The sequence below is a fragment of the Sus scrofa genome, chromosome 11 (assembly GCF_054392235.1).
Source record: "Sus scrofa isolate SSC_HxYL_T2T_F1_AM1 chromosome 11, Sscrofa_HxYL_maternal_Yorkshire_Landrace_v2.0, whole genome shotgun sequence".
NCBI lineage: Eukaryota > Metazoa > Chordata > Mammalia > Artiodactyla > Suidae > Sus > Sus scrofa.
Window position 1 is genome coordinate 2,118,480 of NC_139393.1, and position 18,111 is coordinate 2,136,590.

The 18,111-nt window shown below is 48.3% G+C and overlaps 1 protein-coding gene across 7 annotated transcripts in view; it reads right to left on the bottom strand.

Moving 5' to 3' along the window:
• Positions 1 to 18,111, bottom strand: part of MICU2 (mitochondrial calcium uptake 2) — a 79,783-nt gene that overhangs the window by 47,328 nt on the left and 14,344 nt on the right. For 4 of the 7 annotated variants that reach the window (XR_014818905.1, XR_014818907.1, XR_014818909.1 and 1 more), the window contains exon 2: positions 9,410 to 9,551. Coding sequence is in view for 2 of the 7 variants with exons in the window: in XM_021065452.2 (XP_020921111.1) it covers positions 9,410 to 9,551 (142 nt within the window). In the remaining 5 variants the exon portion in view is untranslated. Of the gene's footprint in view, positions 1 to 9,409; positions 9,567 to 18,111 lie in introns of all 7 variants that reach the window. The other 3 variants (XR_014818904.1, XR_014818906.1, XM_084981224.1) reach the window with 1 other exon arrangement.

Genomic DNA, 18,111 nt, shown 5'->3' on the forward strand with positions numbered 1-18,111 from the left:
TGCTGTCCGTGTGGTCCTTCAGCAGCCAGGCTCCTACGCGCCCACTGGAGAGCCCGTGAACACGGAAGAGTGCTTTGCCTACTTCTGTGCATGCTGCCTTGGGCTGGTCAGCGAAGTAAAACACAGCTCTGTGTGATGAAACAACCCGAAAGGAAGTGTCCCTAAAATAAAATTTACTAAGGTAGACAGATACACATGAACCCTCGCTACGTGCTGTCGTAACAGGTAGAGCTGTTCACCTTACATAAGAACAGTGCATTTAAGCTACCAGGCCATTAGGGCAAGGGGGGAAATGGTGCTTGACCACAAAAATGCTTATTTTCTAACGTACGAGAGAGTTTTCTAATAATATAAAGCCTTATTACGGTGCCTTCAAACCCATTTTAATTCTGAAGATGCCAAAATTAATTCAGTAAAACTGCAATGTAGAAGGAACATAACCAACAAATTCTACTAGAATGAACTGCGCACTAAAATCACTCTAAGAAAAGGTCACAGGGCCTTTGACCTTTTTTTTTTTTTTTAGGGTCATACCTGTGGCATATGGAGGTTCCCAGGCTAGGGGCCTAGTCGGAGCTGCAGCTGCCAGCCTACCCCAGAGCCACAGCAACATGGGATCCAAGCTGCGTCTGCAACCTACACCACAGCTCACAGCAACGCTGGATCCTTAAGCCACTGAGCGAGGCCAGGGATCAAACCCACAACCTCATGGTTCCTAGTCGGATTCTTTTCCGCTGCAACAGGACGGGAACCCCATGGATCTCTGACTTTTAATAACGTTTCTCCAAGTGAAGTTTCTGTGCTTTCCTGAGGACAGTGGTCTGCCGCTGCCGTCTGCCACACACGGTTTTACGGATCCAGGTGCCGAGGAGATGTGAAGGACCTGGTCTCGGAAAGCAGGGGCCCCTCCGGACACGCGGGGGATCTGGCGGCTGCAACGCACACAGCCGAGGCATTTTCCCAGCAGTTCACAGTGGTCTGCGTTCGAGAAGGACAAAGGGGAAAGCTACGGAAAGCAATTCCTGAGGAGTGACAAAGGGACAAACCCTGCGGCCACAGAGAAGGACGTGGGTCCAGAAGGAGCTGAGACCTTGGGACAAGTGGGAGCGCTGAGAGCAGAAGCTCTGACGAGGTCAAGCATGGGCGTGCGGCGTGAGGAAGCGGCGGGCAAGCGGGAAGGTAACGAAGCTGTTGCCAGAGCGGGGTTCTGTAACGCGGGACTTCGGAACCGCAGCAATTCTCCGTAACGGACGTGGCATGTGCGTGGTAAGAATGAAGGTCATTAAAACTGAACGCTGAGGAACTGGAAGGCTAAAAATGCTTAGCAGAAAATAGCATCAAAACTGGGAACTCAACGGCGCAGAACTTAACCGAGGGAGGACGGTGTTTCGGCTAGATGACCTAACTTTGCAGGGAGCGTGTTTTCCTGGTTTTTGGAGTGTGCAATAGGGTTTAAGGACGACAGGGATCTCCCCCAAACCTAGCATACAACCCGGGGAGGAAGCAGCCAGCATCCACTTGAGAGGCATGAGGGAAGGGTTTAAATAAGCCTCATCAATTACTACTGATAAAGTGTATCATTTGTAAAAAGTTCAGAAGATAAATACGAGGTAAAAATGAGTTTAGGAGCTAATAAATCTCAGACTGTTCTATTTCCGTTTACCCATGAAGATCACGGTCAGTGGCCTGGCGGTCTCACGGGGGGTGCTGTTCACCCTGAGCTGCAGGAATGCAGCCAGGAATCTTTTTCTTCTTACCCATGATGAAAAACGAAGCCGAGAACATCAGATGCATAAAGGATGCATTATTCAGCCTTCCGAATCACTCAATTCTTGATTCAGACAAATGCCTTCTGATAGAGTTTAAGTGCATTCCAATGAATAATAAAATGGAAACGCAAGAACCCAAATTGGCTGAATTGAGGGTTGCATAAAAACACCAACAATGAAAACAAAGGAAAAGCCATGTCAACTCTGAACTTCATTAGAAGAGCTTGAGCCTACGGCTAAAAGAGGTAGAGCAAAGCAAAACTTCAACGCACAGACCATAACTTAGGGAAAATTCTTTGAAGACACTGAGCAAGGAATAAATAGGTGATGTTACATGAGGAAGAAATACAAATATTTAATGAGAAAAAGTCAAAGGAGCAAACCATTCATGAAGCTGGTAAAGAGAAAACACACAATAATCTGTATTATTTACAAGCATAAGGTGTGTTAATGCTGTGAGAGTGCTAATCAAACTTTGACAACCTCTACTCTAAAATGAAAACATCTGAATAAATTATAGGACACAGCACATTTTTGCTGAATTTAAAAAATAAAAAGTAGCTTTCACTGCCCTTTGTTTTCTTTCATAACATCATCCTGATCGCTATCTTTCAGAACGATTTTTAGAAGAACCCATCTCTACGTGCTATTTTCTTTTCTTCTTCTTTTTTTTTTTTGGTCTTTTTGTCTTTTTGTTGTTGTTGTTATTTCTTGGGCCGCTCCCGCGGCATATGGAGGTTCCCAGGCTAGGGGTCTCATCGGAGCTGTAGCCACCGGCCTACGCCAGAGCCACAGCAACGCGGGGTCCGAGCCGCGTCTGCAACCTACACCACAGCTCACGGCAACGCCGGATCGTTAACCCACTGAGCAAGGGCAGGGACCGAACCCGCAACCTCATGGTTCCTAGTCGGATTCGTTAACCACTGCGCCACGACGGGAACTCCTCTACGTGCTATTTTCATTTCTTCCTAATTCTCTTTGTCTACCACTCTCTTGACACTGATCTACCAAAGGTCCTGACCGCCTGTGCCAGTGACCAAATTCCACAGCCCCCCAGCTGCCGGCCTCGGGACCTTCCTGGACGCCCTGCTACCGAGCACACCCCTCCTGACGCCCGCGATGCCGCCCTCTCACTCCTGGCTAGGGGTCTTATTTTAAACATCGCTCCAACTGGCTTGCCTTGCTTCGCTTACTTCTTTTTTGGCTGTGCCCACGGCATGTGGAAGTTCTGAGGCCAGGGATCCAATGGGCGTCACAGAAGTAACAATACTGGATCCTTAACCTGCTGAGCCACCAGGGAACTCCCTTCACTCACCTTTTAAAAGTAGATTTAAGAAGTATTTTTAACTTTTTCTTTTTATCCAAATAATAATTTGTTGCAGATGAATTAGAAAACTATAAGGACAAAAAAGAAAACATAAAAACTGCTAATTCCAGAATAGTGAACTATTAGTAATTTGGTGTATATCCTTGCAGACTACATTCTATTTATACACATATATAAACAAGGAAAAACACAGGAACTTACTCTTTACATAGTTTTAAAAAAAGCTGCCTGCCTGACAGAACTGAAGGGAAAAAAAGACAGCTGCACAACCTTAGACTTCAATACGCCCCTGTCTGCAGTGGACAGAACCACCACAGAGACCACCAGCAAGCAGCTAGAGGACAGGAACAACACTGCAAACAGACACACAGGGCGCCACACCTCAGAACAGCAGGTGCACAGTCTTCTCAAGGGGACATGGAACATTCCAGGAATGAAATTAACTCCCCAGTCTTAATAAAATTACACCCTGAAATCATACAGAGCATTTTTTTCTGATAACAGTGGGATGAAACCAGAAGGAAACCCGAAATATTCACAAACATGTGGATATTAAACAACACACTCTTAAATAACCGATGGGCTAAAGAAGAAATCACAAGGGAGACAGGAAACACCTTGACTCCGAAAAAGAACAGACGTATGTGAAACCGGATCGCTTTGCAGTGTGCCTGAAACTAACACGTTACACATCAACTACACGGCAGTATAAAATTAAACTGGAGTTCCCGCTGTGGCTCAGCGGTAATGAACCCAACGAGTATGCCTGAGGATAAGGGTTCGATCGCTGGCCTTGCTCAGCGGGTTAAGATCCAGTGTTGCTGTGAGCTGTGGGGTAGGTTGCAGACTTGGCTCAGATACTGCACTGCTGTATAGGCCAATGCTCCAATGTGACCCCTAGCCTGGGAACCTCCATGTGCCCCAGGTGCTACCCTAAAAAGACGGGGGGAAAAAAAAAAAAAAAGGAAGAAGCAGCCTCTCACATCAACAGCCTAAATGTACACATTAAGGAGCTAGAAAAAGAAGAACAATCCACAATGGAAGCCAGCGCAAGGGAGGAGAGAATAAAGATTGGAATGGAGATAAAGCAAGGACGAGTAAGGAAGAAAACCGATGACGTCAGAAGCTGGTTCTTTGAAAAAGATCAACAAAATGGATAAAGCTTTAGCTAGTTTGCATATAAAAAAGAGAAACACCTCAAATTATATTACAAAAGCAGAAAAGGAGGATATTACCACTGATTTTACAGGGAGAAACAAGAAAGATTCTGAGAGAATACTATAGGCAACTGCATGTCAACAAGCTGGATAACCCAGACGAAAGGGACAGGAAGCAGAAACTAGCAACTGAACTCAAGAAAACCTGAAAATGTGAATATATCCTAAGAAGTAAGAGTGTGAATCAGCAATCAGAAACTTGCCTACAAAGAAAAGCCCAGGACCAATGGCCTCACTAGTGAATTCTACCAAACATTTAAAGAATTCATATCGGGAGTTCCCGTCGTGGCGCAGTGATTAACGAATCCGACTAGGAACCATGAGGTTGCAGGTTCGATCCCTGCCCTTGCTCAGTGGGTTAAGGATCCGGCGTTGCCGTGAGCTGTGGTGTAGGTCACAGACGAGGCTCGGATCCTGCGTTGCTGTGGCTCTGGCGTAGGCTGGCAGCTACAGCTTCGATTAGACCCCTAGCCTGGGAACCTCCAAATGCCGCGGGAGCGGCTCAAGAAATGGCAAAAAGACAAAAAAAAAAAAAAAAAAAAAAAAAAAAAAGAATTCACACCGGTCCTCCTCAAACTCTTCCAAAATGTGAAGAGGAGATGACACATGTGAACTCATTCTAAGAGCTGCACATGACTGTGGTACCAAAGGTAGACACAGATATAACAAGAAGGGAAACTACTACAGGCCACTAGCTCTTTCCAATATTGGTATAAAAATTCTCAAAAAAAAAAAAAAAACAAAACAAAAACTACCAAGCAGAATCCAAGAGCCCGTTAAAAGCATTATACACCATGACTAAATCAGATTTATCACTGGAATGCAAGAGTGGTTCGAGATATGAAAGTCAATCAATGGAATACACAACATTAATAGATTAAGAGAAAAAAAACCAAACACACACCACACATTCACCTCAATGGATGCAAAAGAAACATCTGACAAAATCTGCTACCCTTTCATGGTAAAAACACCCAATAAACTAGGAAGAGAAGAGTCCTTCATTACAAAGGGCACAGATGCAATATGAGAGCCAATGGTGAAGACAAGGCTTTAACGGGAAGATGAGGAACAAGAAAAGGATGCTGCTTTCACTACTGTGATTTAACACGTAACCACAAGCTCTAGCCAGAGTCATGAGGCAGGAAAAAGAAATCAAAAGCACCCAAATAGGCAAGGAACAAGTCCAGTTATACCTGCTCACAGAAGACAGGATCTCACATGCAGAAAATCTTCTGAAATGCACCAAAAACGTTAGCGCTAATGAACGAACTTATCAAAGTTACGGCACAACAAAATCCACACAGAAAAATCCTTTTTCTTTATAGATTATTACACAACATTGAGTGCAGTTCCCCACCGCTTATCTATTTCATATGCAGCAGTGTCTGAGGTGTGTGGGACGACGGCCAGTGGTGCAGCACAGAGAACTCCGCCCAGTGTCCCGTGACGATCCATGGGAAGCACCTGAGAGAGTGGGCGGGGAAGCTGCACGGCTGGGTCGCTCTGCTGCACCGCAGACGTTATCACAGCTTTGCAAATTAACTACTTCCCTAAAACTTAAAAAAAAAAAAGTGGTGTGTACATGTGGATCCCAACGCCTAATTTCCCCCACCTTCCCCTTTGGTAACCATTTGTTAGTTTTCTATCTCTGCGCGTCTACCTGTTTTGTATCTAAGTTCATCTATATCACCTTTGTTTTTTTTTAAGATTCCACATATAAGTAACATCACATGATATTTGTCTTTCTCTGTTTGGCTTACTTCACCAGATCCACCCATGTTGTTGCAAATGGCATGACTTCCTTCTTTTTTATGGCTAATATTCCACGAACACACACATTTTCTTCATCCATCCTGCTGATGGACATTTAGGTTGTGGCCATGTCGTGGCTACTGTGAACAGTGCTGCTGTGAACACTGAGGTACATGGATCTTTTTAAATTGGTCTTCATTTTTTTTCCCCAGATACATACTCAGGAGTGGGACCGCAGAATTGTATGGTAGCTCTGTTTTCAGTTTTTGAGGAATCCCCATAATGGCTGCACCAATTTACATACCCACCAACCAACCCACCAACAGTCTTCTCCACAACCTCTCCAGCATTTATTTGATGATGGCCATTCTAACTGGTGTGAGGTGATACCTCAGTGTAGTTTTGATTTGCGTTTCTCTAATAATTTGCGATGCTGAGCAACTTTTCATGTGCCTTTTGGCCATCTGTTTGTTGTCTTTGGAGTAATGTCTATTTATTTCTGCCCACTGTTTCTTCTTTCTTTTTTTTTTTTTTGGTCTTTTTTGCCATTTCTTAGGCCGCTCCTGCGGCATATGGAGGTTCCCAGGCTAGGGGTCCAATCCGAGCTGTAGCTGCCAGCCTACACCAGCGCCACAGCAACGCGAGATCCGAGCTGCGTCTGCAACCTACACCACAGCTCACGGCAACGCCGGATCCCTAACCCACTGAGCAAGCCCAGGGATCGAACCCACAACCTCATGGTTCCTAGTCAGATCCGTTAACCACTGCTGGGAACTCCCCAGTTTTCTTTTCAGGGCTGTACCTGCAACATACGCAAGTTCCTGGGCTAGGGAACGAACTGGAGCTGCAGCTGCCCGCTTACACCTCAGCCACAACACCTCGGGATACAAGCTACATCTGTGACCTACACCACAGCTTGCCGCAACGCAGGATCCTTAACTCACTGAGTGAGGCCAGGGATTCAACCTGCATTGTCACGGACAACACGGTGGGTCCTCAGCCTGCTGAGCCACAAGGGGAACTCCTACTTCTGTCCATTTTTTGACTGGGTTGCCTGTTTTCTGAGAATGAGCGGTATGAACCGTTTGTGTATCTTGGAGATGAACCCCTTGTCGGCTGCAGCATTTGCAAATAGTTTCTCCCATTCTGTAAGGTGTCTTTTGTTTTGTTGATGGTTTCTCTTGCTGTGCAAAAGCTTTTAAGTTTAATCAGGTTCCATTTTCTGATTTTTGTTTTTATTTCCACTACTCTAGGAGATGGATTCAAAAAGATTCTGCTACAATTTACGTCCAAAAGTGTTCTGCTGACGTGTTTCCTCTAGGAGTTTTATAGCACCCGGTCTTACACTGAGGTCTTAAACCAGCTTGAGCTTATTTTTGTACTCATCCTGCTTGGTATTCTGTGACCCTGGATCTGTGGTTTGATGTTAATAATTCTGGAAAATTCTCAGCTGTTAATACTTCAAATATTTCTTCTGCTCTTTCTTCTCCTTCTGGTGTTGCCATTATATATACATGTTACACGTTTCCAATTATCCCAGTTTCTGAATATTGTTTTTTCTAATCTTTTTTCTTTTCAGTTTGGGAAGTTTTAATTGACCTATCTTCCAGTTCGCTAATTATTTCCTCACCCTAGAGCATCACTCTGATGAGACTCTGAAAGGCACTCTTAATTTCTGTTACAGAGTTTCTTTCTGATATTTCCCTTTGAGTCTTAGTTGCTCTATCTCTGCTTACATTACTCACCTGCTTTTGATGTCATGCACTTTTTCTACTCGTGTCCTCAGTATATTAATTACGGTTATTTAAAATCCCGGGTCTGATAATTCCCAAACCTCTCCAGTATTTGCATCAGGTTGGGATGCTCGCTTTGCCTCTTGAGCGTGAGGCCTTGTTTCCCCGGCTAGTGTAAGGCTGTGCTCCCTGTCTGCTGTGGCTGTAGCGTCTGGGTTTTGTCTCCTCCGCTGTGTGGCCGTTTTCCCAGCGGCCTCTCAGGTAAGGTCTGAGAGGTGTAGTTCTTCCAGCCGTACACCCGTCCGACGGGAGCCCTCCCAACTCTCCCTTCCCTCAATAAAGGTTTTCTCTCCTTTGCTTCAGGGAACTTAACATGTGGTGTGATGCATATTCCAAAATGCAATTCTTCGCTCCTCCCAAATAAACCACTCTGCTGGTAAAATAACTGGCTGCTTTGTGGTTGGAGATGAGCCTAAGATGTACCCAAATAAGCGAAGCATACCTTCACCCCTGTTCCCCCCAGTGCTCCCTCACTGGTTCAAGATGAAGTCCCATCTCCACACGTTCTCTGGCTGCACAGGGTCGCTGAAATCCTCTGCAGTGTGGCCCTTGCTGGGTTTCCACTCTGACCTCTCGCTTCGGTCCAGCGCCCTTCTTCGGTTCTGCTGAACTCCCTGTCCCTAAAGTGTGCCGTGGTCGCTCACCCCGCTTCCGGTCAGGTCTTCCCTTAGCGTGGACGAGGCCCTCCGCCATCTCCCCGGCCTTTTCCACTCAAGCCCTACTTGCTGCTGCTCCCTGTGGCCCGCGCCTTCGCACCTGTTCCACAGCCACAGGGCGCTGCTGCCGCACGCCCTGGGAGACGCCGGCACCTGTTTTCGGGAGGCTTGTGCAATATGGGGAGGGCGAGGCGGGGTCGACTCTGTGCAGAGCAAGGGGGCTGGGGTAGGGAAGTGGAACGGAGACGGCTCACGAGTGCGCTGAGGACCGACAGTTATGAGGAAACGTTGTTTAATTAGCGCTCGGGATTTTGCTTCTCGTTTTATTCTGTCTGTTTACACGACCCTCCTAACTGCTCCAACCTAGTTTCTTTTTTCTTCTCTCCCCCCCACCCCCGCCCTGCCTTTTTAGGGCCATGTCTGCAGCATATAGAAGTTTCCAGGCTAGAGGTCAAATTGGAGCTGCAGCTGCCAGCCTACGCCACAGCCACAGCCACGCCAGATCCTGGCGGGAGGCCAGGGATCGAACCCACATCCTTGTGGATACTAGTTGGGTTCTAACCTGCAGAGCTGCAACAGGAACAACCTTTCTTGGCCATTTTTAAACATCAATACCACCAATAACTTACATCTGGGATGAATCAGTTATCCCACTAATAATGTATTTAGTGACATCTAAAAATGTACCCATTTTTTCCTCTCTTCAGAAAAACCCATGTGCAAAGCACCTACTGCTTCGTGTCACAAGGGACGAAAAGCTGAATTCAATAACAAGCACACGGTACAAAGTACGATGATAAAAATTAAAATGAGGAAAAGCTGTTACCATTCTGAAAAACAGAGGCTGTTCCGCCCTGATTGCATTTAACTAAAAACCCCCAAAACTACTTACGTTCTATTTGCTCAAACATTACTGAGAAGAGGAAGTCTCGGGGCGTCATGTAATATTCTCCCTCGTGCTCCAGGGAAGAGAACTGCATGAAGCGCTGCTTCCGAAGAGACGGTTTCCCCAGCTCTCCAAGGTCAACGTTTTTCTGGAAGAAGAGAAACTGCAAGTGAAGATTTTTTTCAGTATTATCCCCCACTTAGCTACTTCTAGAAAAATCCTTAACATTTCAGTGTTTAGGCCTAACGACCTCCAGATTTTTGAATCATTTATCTCTCCTGTGACTACGGGAGACAGAGCAGCGGAGGAGGCTGACGCCAGGGGCTCCGCGCTCCTGCGGAGAGAAGGACAGTGAGGGAGGGGACCCCAAAACAGCCCCGAGGACCAGGAGGAGACAGCAGGCAGGACGGGAAAGCGAGAAGCAGAAGCGTCTCGGGGGCGCGGACCAGGAACGCCTTCCCAGAGAGGCGACACTTCGGGAGCCCAGGGGAGCTTCGCCCGGAGGCCGGGGGGCTCTCTGGAGGACAGACAAAGGCCCCGAGCTGGGCACTAGCGTCCTGGGCTTGGGAACCGGGTGCCAGAGGCTCCGACTGGGAGGCAGGGAGGCAGCCGATCATGTAGGGCTGCACTTTCAAGAAGACAAAACAGCTAAAAGAAGAAGAATGGGCAAAAGACTGTCAGGCTAAGAGTGTATCTTAAGCAACAGGACCTGGACCTCGACCCGAATGCTGAGAGGGGCCAGTGCGTGCCAGGCACCGCACAATCAAGGACTTTGCACAGATTACTGAGGTAATCTTCACACTAACTGAACAGCAGCGACTACAGTGGCCGTGACAACTGCAAAGAAAACGGCAGGGCCGGGATAAAAGCCAGGCGTGTCTGACTCAAAGGCGTTTCAATCTCTGAGCTGCCACCCTGTGCTCCTACCCACAGGTGGGCTCTGCGTGGCAGGCAGACTGGGCCAAGACGCACCCTCGTTAGTGCAGACACAAGGTCACAACAGCCCCTTGATCACAGCGTGTCTGTCGTCTGGGAGACCCAGCAGCGCACTCACTCTGGACGCGCTTCGTCAGGGCGATGCTCTAACCTGGACCACAACTCCCTTCCTGGACGCGTCACGTCCTTTCCATCTGCACCAGTGAGGCCCAGGGAGTGCTGAAGGGAACTGAACTGCAGGTGCGTAAACCTCCCCGAGTTCAAGGCTGGTAACCACGCCTTTTTCGCTGGTCTCAGTACTCTCACTGCTAATTCTGCCCCCACCATGACAGCTGGTTTCAGACCTCTCCCGTGTTCTGTGCGCTGCCCCCAGAACACTGGACACACAGAGAACACGCGATAATCACTGCAGTGACTGCGCCTCTAACCGCCCCGCCACTCGTCTACGGCTTTGCTTTCTCTCCCCTTAAAGTACTAACTCAAGGGGCATGTTTTAATTATATGGGTCCAAACTTTTATCCTAGTAATCAGAAAACTGAATTTTGCTAATATTTTCAAAACATTTTATACATGAGGCAGATACATTATCATTTGATGTATTATCAAATCGGTAGTAGTTGCAGGCAAACAGTGGTGAGCAAGACGAACACTAATTCCTACTAGAATGTCCTAAGGGCCTTGGCAGGTACCGAAGGGGTACAGATAGGACAGCAGAGGGAGGGGCAGAGTCTTGCCAGCAAATGCCGCAGCACTGGCACAGCCTTAGAAACGAGAGATGAGAGTGGCCTGCCGAACTAAAGAGGCTGAACACACACATGTGCGTTGTCAGCTTAGAGTCTCCACATTTACCACACCAAAGTTAATATACGGTCTACTAAGAGGTTCCGAAGGCAATCTATTCAGAAATACGTACAGGAATCTCTATATCTTTCAACAAATGTTGGCTCTTTCATACTAATATCTAAGTTGTTCATGACTAGTTAAAGAAATGCCTCTCACTGACACCTTAATCCTTTTTATATGGACAAATTCCTCTTTCCAAACTTCAACCAATGAAAAGGGGCCAGTTACACATCCATGCTGCCTCCTGACGAGACGGATGGTCTCTCGTCTCTGTCAGTGTCCGTGCTGTCCTCTACGTCGCAGCAACCTCACACTCGCCTGTCCTGACCTACCCTGAACATGACCAAGAAGTGCTCCAAACCCCGCCTCTCTTACCGCAAGATACGAAGCCTACTCCTCTACCTCGGGCCGCCATGTGCTATACACCCGCATTGCCTACAACCTGCAGGAGCCTAACACTTCCCAAGATTGGTGAGAAAAGTCACCTATTCCAGGAAGTGCCACTGTAAATAATGGTGGACTGGGCGGTTTGTCAGCCCTTCCAATTTTGGTTCAATATCCTCTCCGATGAACAAGAAAACACAGCAGAGGTGAAATTGAAGCTCCCTTTCCTGGGTTGATTTCTGAGCTTAAAGCTATCATATGCATTACAGAGCAGGAGTTTAGGAGGTCACTTACAAACCAATGACCTCCAGATGTGCCCACCACCACGACGCTCTAGAGTAGATGACGGGATATAAAACTGTCTAACAGCTCATCCACCAACACCCTCACAAGTCAACCTGCTACTTCACAGCAGGGCGCCCCTGCCAGCACTAACGGCGCCTCTCCCTACCTCTCATACTCTGTTCACTGAGTACTCCGAGGTCAGCTGGAGGTCAGCATCTTTGCGGGTTCGAACCCCACCACGTCCCTTAGGCAACACACACAGGAAGGCCCCAGGCCACCATCTCTTACTGCTGGAGACGTGCACGTCCTCCCGGCCCGTCCCCCCGCCACCTCCAACGAAAGTACACAGTCAGGCACCTACTAAGTTGAGGACTCAGGGCAGAGACAGGACGCAGATGGCTCAGGGGCCAACGGTAGGGTAGCAAATGTTAACAGTAAGAGCTACCATGAATTAAACACACAGCATACATGGCCTCACATACATGGCCTCGCTCGACCTTCACAAGAACAAGAGACTTCACTTTTATCACCTTCATTTCACAAGAGAAGAAACCAAAGCCTGTCAAGGTTAACCGGCGTGGCTAGGTACGCGTGGCAAGAAAGCCGAGAGCAATGCAACCACCTCAACCGCTATCGTGCACCGGGCTCCTCTAAGAGATACGGCAATTTAGATTTTTTTTTTTTTTTTGGTCTTTTTAGGGCCACACCCAGGGCATATGGAGGTTCCCAGGCTAGAGGTGGAATCAAAACTGCAGCTGCCGGCCTACACCACAGCCACAGCATGTCAGGATCCGAGCTGCACCTGCGACCTACACCGCAGCTCACGACAGTGCCGGATCCTCAACCCTCTGAGTGAGGCCAGGGATGGAGCCCGTGTCCTCACGGGTGCTGACTGGGTTCGTTAACCACTGAGCCATGACAGGAACTCCTATCAATCTGGAAAGCAGAGAAAGCAGGGTGGGTAGTGACAGCCGAGGAAGTTTTCATAAAACGAGGAGGATTAAGGTTAGCCTCTAGAGAATAACAAAGAGTAGAGCTGGCGGTAGCCATCCTTCAGGCCTAGGCCAAGGGCTGTCCATTTCCTAAGTGATACCTATTACTTTCCTCATTTGATAAAATTTAAACTTAAGTGGCATGTTCTGAATATATTTCTTCGCTACAGCAAAATGTACACAGAGGGAAAAAAAGCATTGTTTTGAAATTGCTGGAGCTTTTCTAAGTTGAAGAACCAACAAATCAATTTTATTTAGGTCACCTTTATCATAATAAAGCTGAATTTAAAAGTATATTTTAAAGGACCACATATAATTGACGTTATATTTATGCTTAATTCACAGAATTTGTAAGATCAATTTGCCATATTTCTTTTTTTTTGAATTTGCCATATTTCATCTTTTATTTATCTATAAAGTTTTTTCTTGCTTTGCTTCACATGTACAAAACTATGCTCAAATCTCAGACTCACTGGATGGATTTAATTGTCAAGAATTAAAGCCTCCCCGCCCTTCCTGGAAGTGCACACCTCGTCTCAGGACTTAGTGAAGTGCAGGTTCTTTAGGTCCTGGTGCAAAAGGAATGCAGCAAGAGGCACAGTGACGGGTAAGAAGCAGAGCTCTTAATACAGGACCTTTGTGAGGGACGCAGGTGGGCAGGCCGAGGGCTCTGCCCAGAGAACTAAGCGGCTCCACTTTCATAATCCAAGCAAGAGCGGGGCGGGGAGATGTCGCAGGCAAACGGGGTGCGAGAGGACGGTCGTGTCCGGGGTCTCCCGCCGCGGGAGTGTCCTCGGCTTCGAGCAGGAAGGAATGCAAGAGCGAGCGGCAGGAGGGAGAGCAGGTGACTGGGAGACCCGTGTTCCATGGGCAGAAGGCGGTCGCTCAGATCCTGAAACATGGGCGGCGAGTCTCTGGGCGGGTGATTTCCCAGGCCAGCGACGGGGAGGACTATTCCAACTATTTCGGGGGTGGGTGGGTGGAGGCTTCCACGAACTGGGCCACTGCCCACGTCCTGGCCCTTCAGGGTCGGCCTGGCCCGGTGGGGGTGTCACTGAGCTAACGTATCACAAGGAGGGCACAGTGAGACGCAAGGTTCCCCCGAAGCCGTCTTCCAGCTCCTTGGGCCTGGTGGGTTCTAACCAGCGTGCTGTGTCCTCAAGGGCTCTGGGTTCTGGTAGAGGTTGTGCCGGCGCTCTGTCTTCCTGCCTCACCCCAGCCCTTTCCTTCCGTCTCCAGCTTTTACCTGCTCACGCCTGAGCATGGCTCCTCTTTTCGAACTTTCCTGTCGCCCCCTCCTTCCCTTACATGTCGCAGGCAGCTTTTTTGTTTGCTGCTACTGTTTTCACATTCCTTGAACTAACCCTATTATTTCAGGCCCCCGTTCTTCTCCCTAATCTCCTCTGTCCGCTTCTTACTCGGGCATACACACGGCTACCTGGGGCCAGCTGTACTTGGGAAGCTGGATTCGGGCAAAGACAATGGCTTACAGAGTTCGTACGCGCAGCTGCAGCGTCACTTTGGATGAAGAGGATGGGAGGAACAAAGGTCAGGAGACGAAAGTTCTGAGAGTGCCCACACACGGCCAAGTGCCCAGCTTAGCAATGCCCGTGGTGCTGCGCACCTGCTGGGAAAAAGCGCATGGGTCCATCTTCAAACATTTAACAACTGCTTTGTGTCCCTGTTCTGCAGACACAGAGGTGAACACAGTACGGCCTTTAAGGAGCAGCGGAGACACACAAACAACTCAGAGCGCCGGCTCCAAGGTCAACTGCCTGGGACTCAAATTCCAGTTCCATCACTTACTTGGTATGTGACCTTGGGCCCGTTACAGCTCTGAACCTCAGCTGACTTACGAACAATGACAAAACAGGAATCAAACAGCCTGGACTTAACCCCCAGCTCTATCACGCGGCCAAGTTTCTACTGTAACTTCGCCCTCAGCTAACGGATCTGTAAAATGCAGAGAGGGGTCCTACCGACTTCGAAGGGTCTTTAAAAAACACGCATTCAATGAAACAACACCCGTAAAGCCCCTGCCATAAGCCCGACACAGACGAAGTGCTCCAGAAGGCCAGCCATCACTATTAATGATTATTGTGATTTTAACAAATGCTCTAACAGAAGTAAGTAAAAAGTCTACGAGAAAGCAGCGAGGAGACCAGTTAATTGCCTTGTTAACTGGAAGACTTAGGAGAGGCAGCACAGGCCGGGGGACATGTGAACTGGACTGCCAAGGATAAGGAGGAGTTTGCCAAGACAAGGGACAACAGCAGAGCAAACTATACCAGAGTCAGTCCTGAGGTTTGGGCGGCAAACCCATGGCGCAGAGGGTCTCTGGGGAGCCTGGCAAAAATGACAACAAGAGCACATATACTCTACTAGAAAGGTCACCCTGGATACTGACATTTTCTTTTATTTACTTACTTATTGTCTTTTTAGGGCCGCACATGCTGCATATGGAGGTTCCCCGGCTCGGGGTTGAAGCAGAGCTGCAGCTGCCGGCCTACACCACAGCTACAGCAACAGCAGATCTGAGCTGTGTCTGTGACCTACACCATGGCTCATGGCAATGCGGGATCCTTAACCCACTGAGCGAGGTCAGGGATCGAACCTGTGTCCTCACGGATATGAGCTGGATCCTTTTCTGCTGAGCCACACTGGGAACTCCCAATGTTCTCTTTTAACTTATACAACAGGCACTGTATACGCAAAGCCACTGGAAGCTACAGGATGGCTGAATGTACAGGATGGCTCATATCAAGATTGGGGATTTACTCGGTTTAGGTATCAATGCAATAGACTTGGTTTTTAGTTTCAAAATCCCAGCACATTAAAACCATTACATTACAGACGCCAGAGTCAAGTATGCTCCTGGCAGAAAGGCGAGCCAAGAGCCCGACACTGACAGAGGAGGGGCAATCTGACCTGGCCACCGCGGTCTGGGCCAGTCAATGCTGTCGCGGCCACCAAACAGCCTCTAGGTCAACTCAGGGTGAAAACGCTCTTCAGTCACTTAGAAATGACTCATTATGCGGGGAACGTTCTGTTACAAGTGTAGGAAGATGTGTGATGTAGTTTAACTGTTTTTAATACAAATTTTGCATATAAAAGATGTTCGATGGCTTATGAAGGTAATTTTAGTTGTGTGGAATATTCACTCACAGGGCACAACTCACGTCCCACTGCTGTTGCATGAAGTCAGCATGACTCGCTCACCTACCACATACACCCGCTGTGTAGGATGTATGCTCTGTGGAAAGACCAGGGCCATGTCTCCATAAACTGAAAATGATCAGAACTGCGAGTAAAAGCAGAATGACTTTCAGAAAACACAAGCAGATGTAGGTGGGGCCTGTCGTAAATACTATACATCAAATAAAATTAGACCACGGGATGCAACTCTCTTCATCTTTGTTAACACACACTTTAAAAGAGCTCACCGCCAGTGTGCTCTCGGCCACAACGAGCTATCGCTTACAGGAAAAGCATCCACACAAGCAACCACTCAGTATGCCGACACGGAGGCTTCGGGGTTTCTGGATGTCAAGAGGAATCTGACTGCTTTCTCCGTGGGCTACATCGATTCCTTTCAAAGGTAAAAGGTATCATAAGGCAAACTACAGTTCTAGGCCATTTATTTAGGATATAAATTTCAGTACAAATGTTACCCTTCACGTCTAGAATCTTTTGAGCCTGGAGGGCTGTTTCAAGGGTGTGGTGAGAGCATGAGCACTGCAAGAAGATGGAACCTCCAGGTTTTGCAGGCTCTGCTACGAAAACCAAGCTTTCTCGATTTCTGCTCTAGGCTCTCACTCTATATAACAACCCATTTGAAAATGACATCTGGGAAGGCCCTTCTCCACGCTAAAAAGATGACAGAACGTACCTTCCCGAAAGAGTTAACACTTAATATAATCAGAGGGCCACTGGAGTTTTCACTGTAGCTCAGCGGGTTGAGAACCCGACTACTATCTATGAGGATGTGGGTTGGATCTCTGGCCTTGCTCAGTGGGTTAAGGATCCAGTGTCGCCATGAGCATGGTATAGGCTGCAGAGGCAGCTCAGGTCTGGTGTTGCTGTGGCTGAGGGGTAGGCCGGCAGCTGCAGTGCTGATTTGACCCCTAGCCTAGGAACTTACACCTGATGCAGGTGTGGCCCTAAAAAGAAAAAGTGTCATTAGAAAAACAAACAAACAAAACAAAACAAACAAACAAAAAAAACACAAATTGATGAGAAAGCAGTAAGTCAAATTTCTTAAAAATCTCTGTCCCGCAACCTGACAAAGAAGCAGAACCCAAACCAGAAAGTGAGCACAGCCATGCTGACGCTGGCTCCTAACCTCCCATCTAACTTGTCCTCCCCTAACTTGTCATGCAGGTGTTGATAACTTGGACCCAGGACAATACTGGGAATGAAAGCTAGTTTCTTCCTCCAGAGTGTAACGCAGTGGGAGACCTTGCTGTGACAGCTGCTGCGTCTGGCTGCGGGCACCGCCCAACTCCGGGCAGCACTCACACCTGATCCTCACACAGCTGCCAAGCAAATGGCCAGAAGGGCACTGTGCAGGGGGTACCAGGCTGCCACCGAGCCCCCGAGTGCAGGGACCACGCAGCCACACAAGAGTATGGAGAGCCCCCATCGCTCGCTGTGCCAGCTCCTGTCCCAGGAAGGACCAGCACCGACTAGGGCCGGGGAGGCGGCAGAGGAAAAGCGTGCATGCGTGACCACGCTGACCCAACACCTGTCCCCGCACAGGAGGGTGCGTCTCTAAAGAGGCAGCACCCCAGGTGGGGCACAGAGGGACAGCGGAAGGCCCCCCCATGGGACGGGATAACCCCCAGCCTGGCTGGAAGGTGAACATCCAGAGGAGACGGAGGACACAGCTGCGCTCCTGCTCCAGTCCCAGGCACTGAATGATCCACAGTCCACACAAACTGTTAACATCCTGCTCTTGAGCTAATATTTCTCTTTTTCCTCATTTTTTTATTTTTATGGCTGCACCTGTGGCATATGGAAGTTCCCAGACTAGAAGATGAATCAGAGCTGCAACTGCTGGCCTATGCCACAGTCACAGCCACAGCCACACTGGATCCGAGCCACGTCTATGACCTACAGTGCAGCTTGCAGCACTGACGGATCCTGAACACACTGAGTGAGGCCAGGGATAGCACCCGCATCCTCATGGACACTAGTCCGGTTCGTAACCTGCTGAACCACAGCAGGAACTCCTCAGCTAATATTCTGATGTGAAGATAAAGAGTGCTC